Below are 14551 nucleotides of genomic sequence, written 5' to 3'. Positions count from 1 at the left end.
GTGTAACTTTTCTTTGGCCACCTGCTTATCCCCATGGGTATATTACTGTTTTTCCTTGATTATTCCACAGTATTGAAATTAACTTGGTAATTAGGTTGGGCTAAAGGTCAGATCTGTAAAGGAGCAAGTCTGCACATGATAAGCTATTTTTCAGCTATAAAACGCCTCCAATTGAACAGATGTAAGGGAGATATGTTTAATGCCCTAGTGTGGAACATTCAAGGGAAGGGAATAACATCTCTATGAAGATGAGCAAGTAGTGGACCCTTCACCTTAGAAGTTAAATAGTGCATCTTTAAGCCCCAGTGCGTGGCAGTCTGGGCGTGTATTTTGAGTGGGTTTCTTGCAGACTGCCTGTTACACCAACTATAGTGTGTATTTGAAAAGTATCTAAAGCAGTGTGGTTTCACATGAGTTCCCACGGTAACACACATCTAATGACCTTTAAACTGCTCCAGATCACTGCAGTGTTTGGGCACAAATAGACTTCAGATACTTATTTCGTCAGACCCGCACCTCAGCCATGCCCGCATAGCTCTGATGTGGTCATTTGACAGCAGAATATTATATTTTGTTCAGCTCTCATGTGTAAAGCCAGTGCTCTATTTTGGCACATTTTTTACAGTGAATGCAAAGTTGAGCTTGCTACTCCCAGACGCTGCTTAGATCACTGCACCACTGCTCCTCCACTCCTACAATTTCTCATCATTTTCTATAGATTTTATACATACAGTAGTTTTATAACCCTTTTGTGTAGACATTACTATGTGTATTACTTTCAATAACACATAAAACGATATGGACCATGTCAAACGTAGATTGTTTTTGTTTTTTGGGGGTGTGGGTTTTTCACTAATGTCCTCAAAAAGCAACAGACTGGAACCAAAGCTTTATTGTATTTGTAGCATATTCGACTTTCAGGCCATTGTACCTTACCCCAGGTCCAAACAGCTTTTGAAACTAAAGCGATCGTATTTTTAGTCCTGGAGCAACACAACAATAAGAAAGTAGGTTTAGGAGAAGCATTCTGCAAACTGGAGGTGCACAATGAAACTTGCACTATGAAACTTAGTAGAGCGTGGTAGAGCGTCCGCCACCTTCTTGTCTCCAGGGAGTAGTTAATGCTTTTTCACAGTACATTAATCTTTTATATATAACATATTTAATTAATTACAAGTGTTTTTATAAATAAGCGTTCTTACTGTGATTGCCTCTCCACTGATCTGACCTGTAACTTGACCTAGTGGCGTCACCTGTCTCAAAGAAGATAGGTATGTTTAATGTCATACTGTGAAACATTCAAGGCAAAACAAAAACATCTCCTTTGTTGTTGTTGAAGTAGGCTAGTCAGTTTAAGAAATTCTACCCCCCACTGTGAAACGTCGTGGGGTGTGCTTGCTTCCACCGCCCTCTCCTAAAATCCAGTTACTGTGAAAATCTGCCTCTCCCATGACGCCCCTGGAGCCTGCAGTGGAAACTCTTATCTGAGGTGTCCCAAAATAACTTTTTTGAAACAGAAAGAAGGAGGACCATGGGCCATGACCAGAGCTCTACTGCCAGATCTCACCAATATCACAAGTAAACGCCTTTAACCAATGCAAGCCTCATCTGCTGTTTACTGCATCTTAAATTCAAGTGTATTATACGACATACATTGACTGTTAAACATTTAGAGTTTTATTTGATGGCTGCAACTAAACCGATCTTAAGCATATTGATTTTCACCGATGATTAATAATGTCTCTAATAATAATGTCTTGATTAATACAGATAAACCTTGTATAAAGTTGGGCAGTATAACTAAATATCAGTAATATTGAAATGGTTGTTTTCAAGGTAATGGCAAATTTCAGTTCTGAGTATTCTGTCTGCAACAATTATTTTTCAAAATTAAAAAGTTTTTTTTTTTTTTATTATTGTTCAAACAGGATTTTAATAGGATTTCTTTTGTAGGTAAATCATTATTTGCTTAAAACAACTGAGATATTATTTTTTGTCATTATCTCCCATGCAGCTTAAAATGTCTTACTCACTCACAGTGAGGACAATAAGTGATGTTGCACCATTTCATGCTGTGGTAGTTAAAAGCTGAAGAGGCCAAAGGCTAAAGTTATCAATACAGTCCCTCTCCTCCCTGAGCCTCACATTAACTAGCTTATTAGCACTATTGATGCTCTGATGTTGGTCTGGTTATGGACAAATTGCTTTGTCTATAAAAGCGTAATTGAGGTCCTGAGGTCTAAGAAAGAATGTTTTCAGCTTTAATGATTACACAGCTCTGTGCCTTCCATTATTTTGAGGATTTCGATCATGTATGGAGTTTTATTGACCGTGCTCTGTGTACGTGATTGAATAGCTGTGTGCTCGCTCCATTGTTTAAAGCCTTAGAGCTTTCATATCGAGTCATTTAAGACCTTGTCCCCAAATTATCTATATGATATTTGTAGCACTAATTGAGTTCTACACGTCAATCTTGAAGAGCTCTCATTGAAAGTAATTGGTAAAGTATGGAATGCCATGAGGAATATTTGAATATGATTGATAGAAGCATCACAACAGCTGAACAAGTTGAAAAATCACAAAGCACTTACCTTCTGCGCAAGAAGATAATGTGTATTTTCCCTGATTGTCTGAAGTATGTTGGTCGGACGGACCCACACACTGAACTGATGGATTATCTCAAGATGGATTCTCATAAGTTTGTGAACTCACAAATATTATGAGAATCCATCTTACTGTTCACAGGCCCAACATGTTGTTATCTCTCAAAAATCCTTTGACACAAACCGGTTCTTTAGTTGCATGAATTTATATACACTTTTTCTACGGTTTTATTTTGTGATAATCAGGAAGTGCACATTAGCATTTTAGTTGTTGTTAACTTCATTCAAAGTTGTGAAAAGCACATATAAACTCAGTGTGAATGTATAAAGCAAACGAGGAATAACTTTGGACTATTGGAAACTGTTAAGAATTGTGTTTTTTTAAGACAGTAAGAATCAAGTACATCACCTTTAACTGTACACAGTGGCAACAAATTCTAGCATATATTTTTATGTTGATCTGCAATAATGGTAAAAAATCAAAATAAGATCTGCAGAGCACACAGTCAGTTTTTAACAAATGTCTGCTATATAAATTATGGGACAATATATTCTAGTGCATGGAAAAATGTTACACGCCTGTTACTGAAGTCATTGCAGTCATCTTTAACAACCGCATTTCCAATACATGTCTCCATTTGAAAACCCATTGCGCTGTTGTACATATTGCTTTGTCCGCTTTGTATTTGGCACTATCTCCAAATCAGCAGGTCCACAAGGCTAAACAACGTCACAGACAGCATGAGTAAGCACAGAGTGACTCAGCTAATAGGAAGAAGAGGAATGCCCCATTTTAATTAACTTTGAGCCAAAATGGAGGGAGGTGGAAGGGAGCGAAGAGAGAGGTGCGCACCAAAGGGAAATGAAAGAAACAAGGAGTGTTTAAAGTCTGTCGGAGCAGGGCTTTAATGAAGACCAGATGAAACAGGAACAATTAAAAACGCTAATAAGTCTCGTAATAGAGGACACATGAAGGAGGTGCAGTGGAGTAATGTAATGGCTGCTTTTAATGACAGTTTATTTCTAATTATGTAGATTAAGTATAGGGAAATTATACCTGAAATGTTTTCCATAATGTATTTACAATAATATGCTGTTATGTGGTTGTCAAGTTCAATCACAGTGCCACAGAAATTGTTGGATACAATAAAAGTACATAGCTTTGTGGATCTATATTTTAAGTGTGCACTGTGTAACTTTTCTAGAGAAGGATTTGCCACCTTGTTGTCTCCATGGTGATGTTATTGCTTTGCCTGGAATGTTCCACAATATGGCATTAAACTTGTACAGCTCCAAGAAGACAAGCCAGTGATGCCATTAGGGCAGATTACAGGTCAGGTCAGTGGAGAGGCACTCATAGTAAGAATGCATTTTTTCAAGTATTCTAAGCAATAAAAAGGAGACTGATAGGTCATTGTCTTAGTGTGGAACATTCTAGGCAAAGCTATTTCATCATCTCCATGGAGACAAGCAGGTGGGTTCAGGTGTTGTGGAGGTTGTGTTATTTCCAGCTGGACATTTCAATAAGAGTCCATTTGTAAACTGTAGCTGCTGTCACTGTTTTTCTCTATGATCTAGCACCTTGTTCCATCTCTGTTCTCAAAGTTTACAACAAAAACAAGTCAGAAGTGTGAAATAGCAGTTAGGGAACAATGGAAGATGTTAAACAAACTAAATAAGAATCCAGAGCGAAATGAACCTAGACTAAATAAACGGGGATATGATTTTTATTGTTACCTTATTGCTGCTACTGGAAATACAAAATAAAGCTCTATTATCTCGACCTATACCTATGTAGTTGTAGTTTAGACCGACATTAGTCACAACACAACAGAATAGAATTGTTGGATCAGGTCAGTGTTTTCTTTTTTTATTGAGATCAAAGTGCTGACTCAGCCAATCAGAGAGCAGAGAAACCAGGCTGTACTTCAGAGCTGTCATATTCAACACAGTGGACAATAGAGGGACAATACACACTACTGCTTAATGACACGAGCAACATAGAAAATTGTGCAGAATATCTTATGCTTGGTGGTGAAGTTAGGAAATATAATCTGGCGGCAATCCATAAGTGTTCCTCCAGTCTCCTCTGATCATTTCAATAACCATTTCTTTACATTCGCAGCTTGCTTCTTCTTTTATAATGCACAATCTAGAGTCCTTCCTATAAAACCATAATTAAATGTGCTTGCTTTCCATATACTTTGTTACATGCATAACTGGGTTGATTGGTTGTACTCCCACTTTCATATAATAATAATAGCACAGGTTTGTCTGGGGAAAACAAAGGACAAAGGCAATGCGGTCCAAAAAATTACAAAGCTTTATTTTATGTTATGTCATTTAAAAGTAATTTCCTTTTTTGTCTTATGCACCAATCACTAAAATAATAAACAGCATCCTGTAAATTAACTTAGTCATGTCAAACCAACTAATTAAACCCTACGTAAGTTAAAGTGCTAGTGCTGTCTAAAGGCAGGGATAATGTGCTCATTGGCATTTAAAGTGCATGTGTCAAAGTGCTTTTTGCATTACCATATTTTCCGGGCTATTAGGCACGCTCTTAAGCCTCTAACCCTATCAAAAAACGACCACGCGCCCCGCAAGCCAGAGCGCCCTATACATGAATCCACTCAGGTGTCCCAGCACGACTTCAGTAAACTACAAAGCCGCACCACCCGCTGCGCACGCAAACACACACAGAGCAGACAGCGACCGCGCAGCGAAAAACACCCACGGCCACACTCATTATTCTACGTCGACGAGGAATGGAACGGAGGAACGAACCGGAAAAGCGAGTGCAATGTGCTACTTCTAGACACAACTGAACAACTGAGTCACTGCGAGCATACCGACAATCCACTGGTCCCAGACAGCACCCTCCCTACACGCCACTACTGAACAAAGCCCGGAGTCACCGTGAACGTGCCAAACAAAGTCCGACTGACCCATCCAACTGTTGTGTTTCATTTAAAGTCCGGTGCAGTTTATTTGTGAAAAAAGTTCAAAAATAGACCATTTAATGACAATGCATTTTATAATCCAGAGCGCCTAATAGCCCAGAAAATATGGTACTTTGTGTTAGGTTAAAACGCATGAAGTTCTAGATATTTAATGTGCCTAAAATGACTTGTGTTAATCCTGAGGCCTAACCCTCCAGTGCTCTGTGAACCTGCCATGTTGTGCACTTAACAAACCCCACCCAGGTTGCAATAGATTTTAGCTACCAAAAAGACTAACAGAGGAGAGGCTTGAATAGAGAGCAAAGATTACCAGCAGCAGCGTCAATCTGGTACTCAAGAAATTCAGTTCAAGTTTATTTATACAGCGCATTTAAAACAACTTCAGCTGACCAAACTGCTTCACATACAAGTCAACAAGAAACTGTTTCCTATACAGATATACAGATAAAATGTGAAAACTACAATAATAGCACCAAGATAATCCGACTACCTAGTACTAAATGCCAGGGAGAAGAGGTGAGTTTTCAGTCTAGTCTTAAACTGCGTTACAAACTGAGAGGATCTGACAGGAAGAGGAAGGTTGTTCCACAGTCTGGGCACTGCCACATGGCATTAATTTACTCCCATTAAACAAAATAGAACTGTACAGGTTAAAAGAGCATTTGCGTACATTCAGAAGATCGTGCCTCAAATGGGGCGTGATCAGAGTCACTGTCACCACAGCCAACTCTGTACATCACCTTCACAGATTACCAGAAAACACAAATTAGAAGAAGCTCCCACAACCGTGATTACTACCAGACAACACAACTTGTGCACCTTTTTCAAGTTTCAAATCAATGAAGCCGGGTGAGCCACACAAGGTGCCGCAATCACTGACGCACAGTAGTGGGAAATTACAGTACCTGTACCAAGTACCACAATTGTTACACATGTATTATGAAAGAGGATAGGCTGTTTATTTAACAATATGATCTTTATGGTTTTAGTTATTGTTCTTTTTTCTTTATGAGAGGGGCTCCCTCTTAATTTATTGTATTTGTTTACTAGAAGATACACAGAAGGCTCTCCACTCTTCTCACTATCAGATTCTTTTCTCATTGTACTCTGCCACCCACCTTGTGTAGCAGGTTCTTAAACAGCTGCCCCCTCCTTGGCCTGTGTGCCGTATAATCAAATGGGATGTGGCTATGTTCTGGTGACAGGCCTGTTCGGGACGTGTCTATCTGCTGAACGCCACACTGCTTTCTCTGTTATCGCCCCTCCAGCTTGCTCACGCTACACTTGTTTCTGTTCTTTTCAAACAGACGCGTGCATGATGGAGTCTTCAGAAACATAATAAGGCATGAAACTCATGTGGTTACGGATGGCAAAGACCTGATTGATGCTCTGAAAGTGTGAGACAGATGTAAGAATCAGGGCAAGTGGATTGAAGAGTTAAGAAATGAGCTGTCTTAAAGAGGGGAGATAAATGGTAGTGGGTTAAAATGGATTTAATCTGAATCTGTCAAGATGATACAGGTGTTAAGGTGTAGTATTTTACAATAAGATGATCCTGGAAATATGGTGGTTATCCTGACAGTGACAATCAAATGATATTTTTGCAATCAGATTTATGCACATTACATAAATGCATAGATAGTCGCGTTCCAAATAGGAAGCAAGTATGGGGACGCTTCCGGCTCCATCGACTCATTGACTTTACGTTGACTCCTGTCTCTGTTACCGCTGCAGAGAGCCTCGTCATGTTGGTCTTAAAACGTTTGTATTAATCCGCTCTACATGATCCTGGTGTTTTTGTATTATTTATGTTATGTATTATTTGGTTTCACAGCACTGCGGTCAAATTTCTATTATTGTGCCATAGAGCAGCTGATGGACTTATACTGCTCAAAAAGATTTAAGGAACACTTCAGATCTCAATGTGAAAAAAAATATATATATGTTGGGTATCTATACAAATATGGACAGGGCAATGTAGGAAAAAATGATGCTCCTCTTTTAATGGAAATGGACAACAGGAGCACTAGAGTGGCACCGATAAGACACCTCCTAAAACAGGACTGGTTCTGCATGTGGAGGAAATTTCAAGTTTCTCCCTCTTGGTGTTCCACTAGTACTGACTTTGGCTAGAGTGATTATCACTACTGGGAGTATGAAGCCATTCCTTAACCCTACAGAAACTGCACAGATTGTACAACTTCTCCAGGATGGCATATCCAGACATGCCGTTGTAACGAGATTTAATGTGTCTCTCAGCACAATCTCCAGAACATAGAGGAGATTTCAGGAGACAGACAGTTACTCTAGGGGAGCGGACAGGGCCATAGAAGGTCCTCAACCGAGGTTGCTCCTCAGACCTTAGAGGAACTCAGTGATGCCACAAGAGATCAGAGATCATCCCACAAGACACCATCCGTTGTGTCATTAGGAGCTTGCCATGACGTTGTCAAACATGAAGAAAAAAAAAAGTATTTCCATTAAAAGATGTGGCATCCTTTTGTTCTTAAAACATTGCCCTGTCCACATTTGTACAGACATCCAACATATTTTTCTTTTTTACACTGAGATCTGATGTGTTTTCAAAGTTTTTTTGAAGGAGTGTAGTTTACTGCTATTGATCCTATGAATGAATGCAGTAAAATGATCATTTAATCTCTGAAATCTCTGTGTTTGACTTCACTAGAATGAAAAGTAGAATATACTAAAAGAATGAAAGGATGATTTGTTTGTGAGCTCTCTGTTGTTAATCCAGATGCAGATAATTGTAGTAATTTAGCCAGAACATAGAGGTCCACTGTTTCATAACCACAACAAAGGACTATTCTACTCCAGCCCTCTGTCTTGGATCTGTTTTCATTATTGTATGACGTTAGTTCAACTTCTGTGCACTTCATCAGGTTCAGTGAAAGTTCAAAATTGATATCGAATTCTTCTAGCATTGCCAATAGATTTGTTTCATGTCACCATATACTACAGTCCGTATAGTTTAATTAAAACTGAGGTGGACGAGAGGTTAAAATTCTAGAGTGGAATTTATTGTTTAATTGTCAGAGTGCAGATTTGTTGTCCTGGTTTATGGTCAATATCCATGTAATTACTGGGTTTAATGACATGGAAAAAAAAAAACTTTCAAAACAGTGAATCTAGCATGTAGTTATAGGCTCATGGTCACAAGATTAGGACATCAGCAAATCCTAGAACCGTGAACTCAGCCTTTTGTGTGTATTGACTTTTTGAATTGCCAAGAAGCAGGCGTAGATTGTATGACATGTTATAATTTTCTTTTTTTTTTTTTTTTTTTTTTTGCAGGTGGTGGACTGCGCGTGGGATGAGACAGTGAAGATCTACACACCTGTTGGTCTACCTGCTGTCAGCGTTTAACATTAGAACATTGAAAACCAACACTTGATATTCCAGTATTGTAATAATAAATCCATGAGTTCTTCTTGGTACCTCTGCAATGTCTGCCAATGAGCAGAGTAATGTACTTTAAATTCAGACTTGAATAGAAGATCTTTGTCAAGCTTATATGCTAATTTCACAGTGAGTTTGCCTTCAATCTCCATGTCACTATGTGGTTTATCGTTACTAATTTAATGTCAGTTGTGACTAATGCTGTTTGTATGTTTGAATATCACATGTGTGTAATGTAGATAAGACGTTTCATTTCAGCACACAGACTGCAGTGCCTTCAAATAAAATCTGTTTGACTGGGCTCTCTTTCTCACTCGTAGTTGTTGCTATGTTAAACTATATTAAGGTGCACTGCAAAACTTTTCAGCTTGTCTCCATGGAGATGTTTTTGCTTTGCCCAGAATGTTCCATAGTATTACTCAAAATCTATGTTTGTTGCATGCTGTTCTGCTGTGCTCATGCTCATGCTGTGCTCTAATTATAAAGCGTTTTATTGTCCCAACGACAGGAAGTGAGCTGTCAGTGCAGGACGAGGGAGCGCACACCCTATTATACACGGGATGCAGTCCTGGAGGAGGCGTCAGACAGTAGGGGGCGTAAGATTCACCTACTGTTTGACAAAACCAAGTAAAGCAACCTAAAAGACATAACACTACACCATCAAGTGACGCTTCTGAGGAAGGCTACAGGAAGTGACTGAAACATGTAAAACAGGTAAACAAACTCTCCTGTTTGACTAAAAGAATCGCTAATTCGAACTGAAGACAGAATGAACCTTTACCCAAGAATGTTAGCATGCTAGTTGTTCTACACTGGTCTCTGACAGTTGTGAAAACTGTAAAAGAGTTTATAATACGCAGTAAACTCAGCACAAAGAATAATTAGGTTCAAAATGTTTAAGGTAAGTGAGGAATAACACTGGACCACTCCACTGTTTTCCATGTTTTTACACTAAACAGTAAAAATCAGGTACAGCGCCTCAAAGTATCAGGTGTTAAGATAAAAGTCATCTCTTGGGTAGACTGACTGAAAAGTGGCAGCCACACTGCTCATATCATTTAGTTCCAAAAATAATGTTGTATTTAAAGTAGTGTTGTCAAATTATCGCGTTAATTGCGATTAATTAATTACAGTCATATTTAGCAGGTTATGTTTTTTAATCGCGTTAATCTAATTTTTAATCTCTAACTTTACTGTTTCTGTATGCGAGTTGCTTTATTATAAAATCTGTTTTTATGTGTTGTTTGGACAACAACACACACACACAAAAAAACACATTTATAATTTTTTTATTTCGGTAATTCCACTCATTGCCGGAAACCCACACAAAACGCGCGCAGTAAGAGCGATGTAAACGTCATGTTAACGTTGGCGGCGTCAGTCTCACAATGGACGAGGTCGAAGAGCCAGTAGAACAGAGTCAGCAGTGCACAGGTAAAAACACATTCGTGTCTTGGAAATTCTTCTCCCGACGTGAAATATAAAAGAAAATAACAAATATAAAATCGCCTACAACTTAAATGTCACTGGTGAAAACAACCTGCATAGGCTCATGATGTCTGCACTACTGTCCTATAGTGACCTGCCACATGAGGGGACACGCACACAAACACAACACACACACAAACACAACACAAACACACACCTTCATCATCGTCATTAACCTGAGAACGCGCGGACCACGTTTCCTTCCGTAGTTACTGCGCGGACACCGCTGTCCTCCCGTGAGCCGTGTACATTTTCTCGCGTACGCTGCGTAAACCGCGCTTCCTCCTGTGCGCCTCTAAACCAGAACTAACACCAAGACTAAAACCGGGACTAACCCAGTCCAGGACTAAACCAAGACTAAACCAGGACTAAACCAGGACTAAACCAAGACTAAACCAGGTCTAAACCAGAACTAAACCAGGACTAAAACCAGAACTAAACCCAGGTCTAAACCAGGTCTAAACCAGGACTAAACCAGGACTAAACCAGGACTAAACCAGAACTAAAACCAGAACTAAAACCAGGTCTAAACCAGGACTAAACCAGGACTAAACCAGAACTAAACCAGAACTAACACCAGGACTAACACCAGGACTAAAACCAGGACTAACCCATTCCAGGACTAAACTAGGACTAAAGTAGGACTAAAACCAGGACTAAAACCAGTGATCTCATATATAAAGCATTTCTCTATCAATAATATTTTTAATATGGTTAAGGAAAGACTGGACTTTTTATTGTCTTTAAGTAGACAAAAGTTATTATGTTCAGATTTCCTCGTCTTTGCTACTTTACAGCAAACAGTTTCTTATTCATGGAGACTTGGGCTCAACAGACAATTTGAAGAGAACAAACAAGAACAACATTTGCAGGATGCGGTTGCTACATTCATGTAGTTTTAAAAGCTTAAAAGTTTTTAAAGCATGAAAATATCAAGTAATCCAAAGTATTCAAATTACGTTACTCACTTTAAGTAATTGAATGGATTCCGTTACAAACTACATTTTGGGATATGTAATCTGTAATCTGTAGGGGAATACATTTTAAAAGTAACCTTCCCAACACTGCAGATTAGTAATAGTAATAATAATGCTGATACTGTGGAATGTAAGTGACTGCATCTGTTAAAGTTTGTTAAACAATAAATGACTTTATAAAGTCACTTTTTTTTTTGTTCTATATCAGTCTTTTGATCTGCCACAATAATGTAATAATGCATTTAAATGAAAATACTTCAAATTGAAGGCTTTTCTCAGCAATTTTTAGGTGAGATTAAAAAGAGATTAATTAGATTATTTAATTACAGATCATACTTAATTAATCTTTTAATTTTTTTAATCGCATGACACCACTAATATAAAGCGCCTATGCTACATTATTTTCTAATCTATGTTATAACATTGTTTCCTCATTAAAAAATGCCTAAAGTGTTTTATTTTTTCAACACATCCTTAACTCACTTGAAAACTACTGCTTCATGACATCACAAGGTGGAACAGACCATTGTGAGTTTGTGAGATGTAGGCAGATTAATAATAAAGGGTTACTCAAACACACAACTCCAGGTCTGTTTTTAGGAGTTAACCACATTCTAAAAGCTCACAGGAGTCACTTTTGTCCATTATATGTGTTATATTATATGAGTGTACACTTTTGTTAACATGCTGTGGACGTGGGCTGCTTTGAATATACTCTAGTGTAATGTAATGTGAAGGAGACCGGGTTTTCCAGCTGAGATTTACTCTGACGCACTTGGAGGTCTTTGCGATATCGTCAGCATCAGCACAAAGTGATCTGATTGGTCCATAACTGGTCATGAGACATCTCTGTGCATTTGTTTATTACCATCATCAACACTGTTTCAGAGATATTTATAGGCACTAACACTGGGAAGTACAAACAAACCACGTTCAAAGGTTCATAAATTACTAAAGAAAAGTAGTTAAACTGTCCCTGTTATGCTACCTTTCTTCTTTGGCTTCATATAGTAATTACTGAGCATGTTAGTAACAACTAACTAACCTTCAACATATCTCTTGCTTTGTACCTTAATGTAATAAGAGCAACTCCTTCATCCTTACATTTAAATGTGAAATTATTCATCCTAATCTGTGGTACGTAAGGAATGTGTTCATTCGTTTGTGGAATGCGTCAGTGTTTCTACTCTTAATTTCTGTGTTAATTGGAAGCTAATGTTCTTGGCTCGATACGGCCAGCGCTGTGTCCCTAGTGTCCCCACGGTCAAGTCACTAACAAAGGATTTCAATTTAAATGTATATGGTAGTGTCTGAGGACGTTTGTGCAGCTGGGAGAGACACTAACATCTCTATGAAGAATGTAAGGCAAAAGAATGAATCCAAATACAGTTTGTAAAGCATAAAGGGTATCAGAGAAAATGTGGAAAATTAATCATGTTTTTATTAGGGGTGTGCAAAAATATTCAAATATCGTATCGTTTAATGTAATGATACAGTATCGATATCGTGGGCTGCTGTATCAATATATCACCAAGAGTATTTTTTGGTGCATTTTACTTAATTATTTTGTTACAGCGCTGCAGTTTTTTTGCTTGTGTAGAAGAAGGAAACTTGTGTATGCGACACATTTGATAGTTTCACAGTTTTGATTATTAAAATGTGTGTTTCATATGAACTTCATCCAAGAAGTGGTTTAACAAAGACTTTTAGTATCACAGCCATGATTTAGCCTTTTTTATTGAACCGTATCGAATCGATTTGAAATATCTTGTACCGTAGTGAAAGTGCACTGTTCAAAATATAAATTGTATCGTGGCCTATGTATCGAGGTATGTATGATATCGGTAACTTCTTAATGATACCCAGCCATAGTTTTGATATAGTTTAAGTGCACAAACTTTTCTCATGTGTGGATGGTCACCAGCTTCCATTCTTAGTGTCTTTAGCAGGGATGTAACAATATCCAAATCTCACGGTACGATATTTTCACAATATATTTTCACATCTCACGGTATGGTATTTATTGTGATATTTTGTGGAGTCAAACACAATTGTGAATATGCTACTTTTTCCTTTTAAAATGCGTTGACAAGACTAAATTAAAAGATCTAAGATTTAAAATTGAAGAGCTCACTGCTATTTCTTTATGTAGATTGCACCAAAATGGAGCAAAGGATCATGGTCGATGTAGTTCCCTGTGTTTTTTTTTTTAGCTATTGCTGCACCATAACAATGAACTTAAGCAAAGAAACTTGTGATTTGATATATTGTGATGACCCACGATATTACTGAGAGGCTTTTGACGATATGATATCACAATATTTTGGTTATTGTTACTAAAAACACCTGTAACTGAATAAATGCTAGATAGATATGTTTAAACTCATACTGTGAAACATTTCAGACAGACCCTAACATCATCATGGAGACAAGCAGGTGAACTGAAGTTACATAATGCACATTTTATGCATAAATAATCAGAGTAATTGTTTTGTATTACTCATAACAAAATTAGGTACAATTCCCATAAACTAGCAAAGAAGAAAATTAAATTCTGTCAACTGGACAAAAGTTTTCGCACTGTAAGAATCTTTTGCAGTTCTCTTTCAAGTCACAATCTTTTGGTAACACATGTACAACACTTCCTTTGTTGTGAGGCATTTTGCATTCATACTCACACTTTAATGATGCTCAAAAGAAATAACTTGGATTTTAATTGTATTGATTTGGTTAGAAAATAGTAGTTACAATTCTGCGTAATTATGGTAATAATTGAGTTTAATTGTTCATGAAATTCCGTTTGCTTGAGTTTTTGTGCATCAGTTTTACGTGGTAATTGCAGGCTAATTTTAAATCCATTTAGAACCACTTTCAGCGACTAAAACTGTGTGAAAGTGAATAATGGGGACAGGTCAGTAGATCCTCTGACTAAACAGAGACTAGGAGATTATGGGGACTTATTTACTTACTTACATACTTAGTGTTATGTGGTAAAAACATATATGACCATATATGGACACAATATAACAAAGGAATCCTCAAAAGTGGCCTACTTTTGAGGATTCCGTTGTTATATTTTTTCTGGCATCTTTTTGTAAACTGA

At 37.8% G+C, this 14551-nt stretch overlaps 1 protein-coding gene across 1 annotated transcript in view; it reads left to right on the top strand.

Annotated features, from left to right (window-relative positions):
* Positions 1-9284, top strand: part of pex7 (peroxisomal biogenesis factor 7) — a 40478-nt gene extending 31194 nt beyond the window's left edge. The window contains exon 11 of the mRNA XM_020924765.2: positions 8879-9284. Within this exon, the coding sequence (XP_020780424.2) occupies positions 8879-8950 (72 nt within the window). The 3' untranslated portion in view covers positions 8951-9284. The remainder of the gene's footprint in view (positions 1-8878) is intronic.
* Positions 9285-14551: the final 5267 nt, after the last annotated feature.

The sequence above is a fragment of the Boleophthalmus pectinirostris genome, unplaced genomic scaffold, assembly GCF_026225935.1.
Source record: "Boleophthalmus pectinirostris isolate CB_2022bp ecotype Guang Dong unplaced genomic scaffold, ASM2622593v1 HiC_scaffold_13, whole genome shotgun sequence".
In the NCBI taxonomy this organism is placed as follows: domain Eukaryota; kingdom Metazoa; phylum Chordata; class Actinopteri; order Gobiiformes; family Gobiidae; genus Boleophthalmus; species Boleophthalmus pectinirostris.
This window is presented reverse-complemented; position numbering and strand designations above follow the sequence as displayed.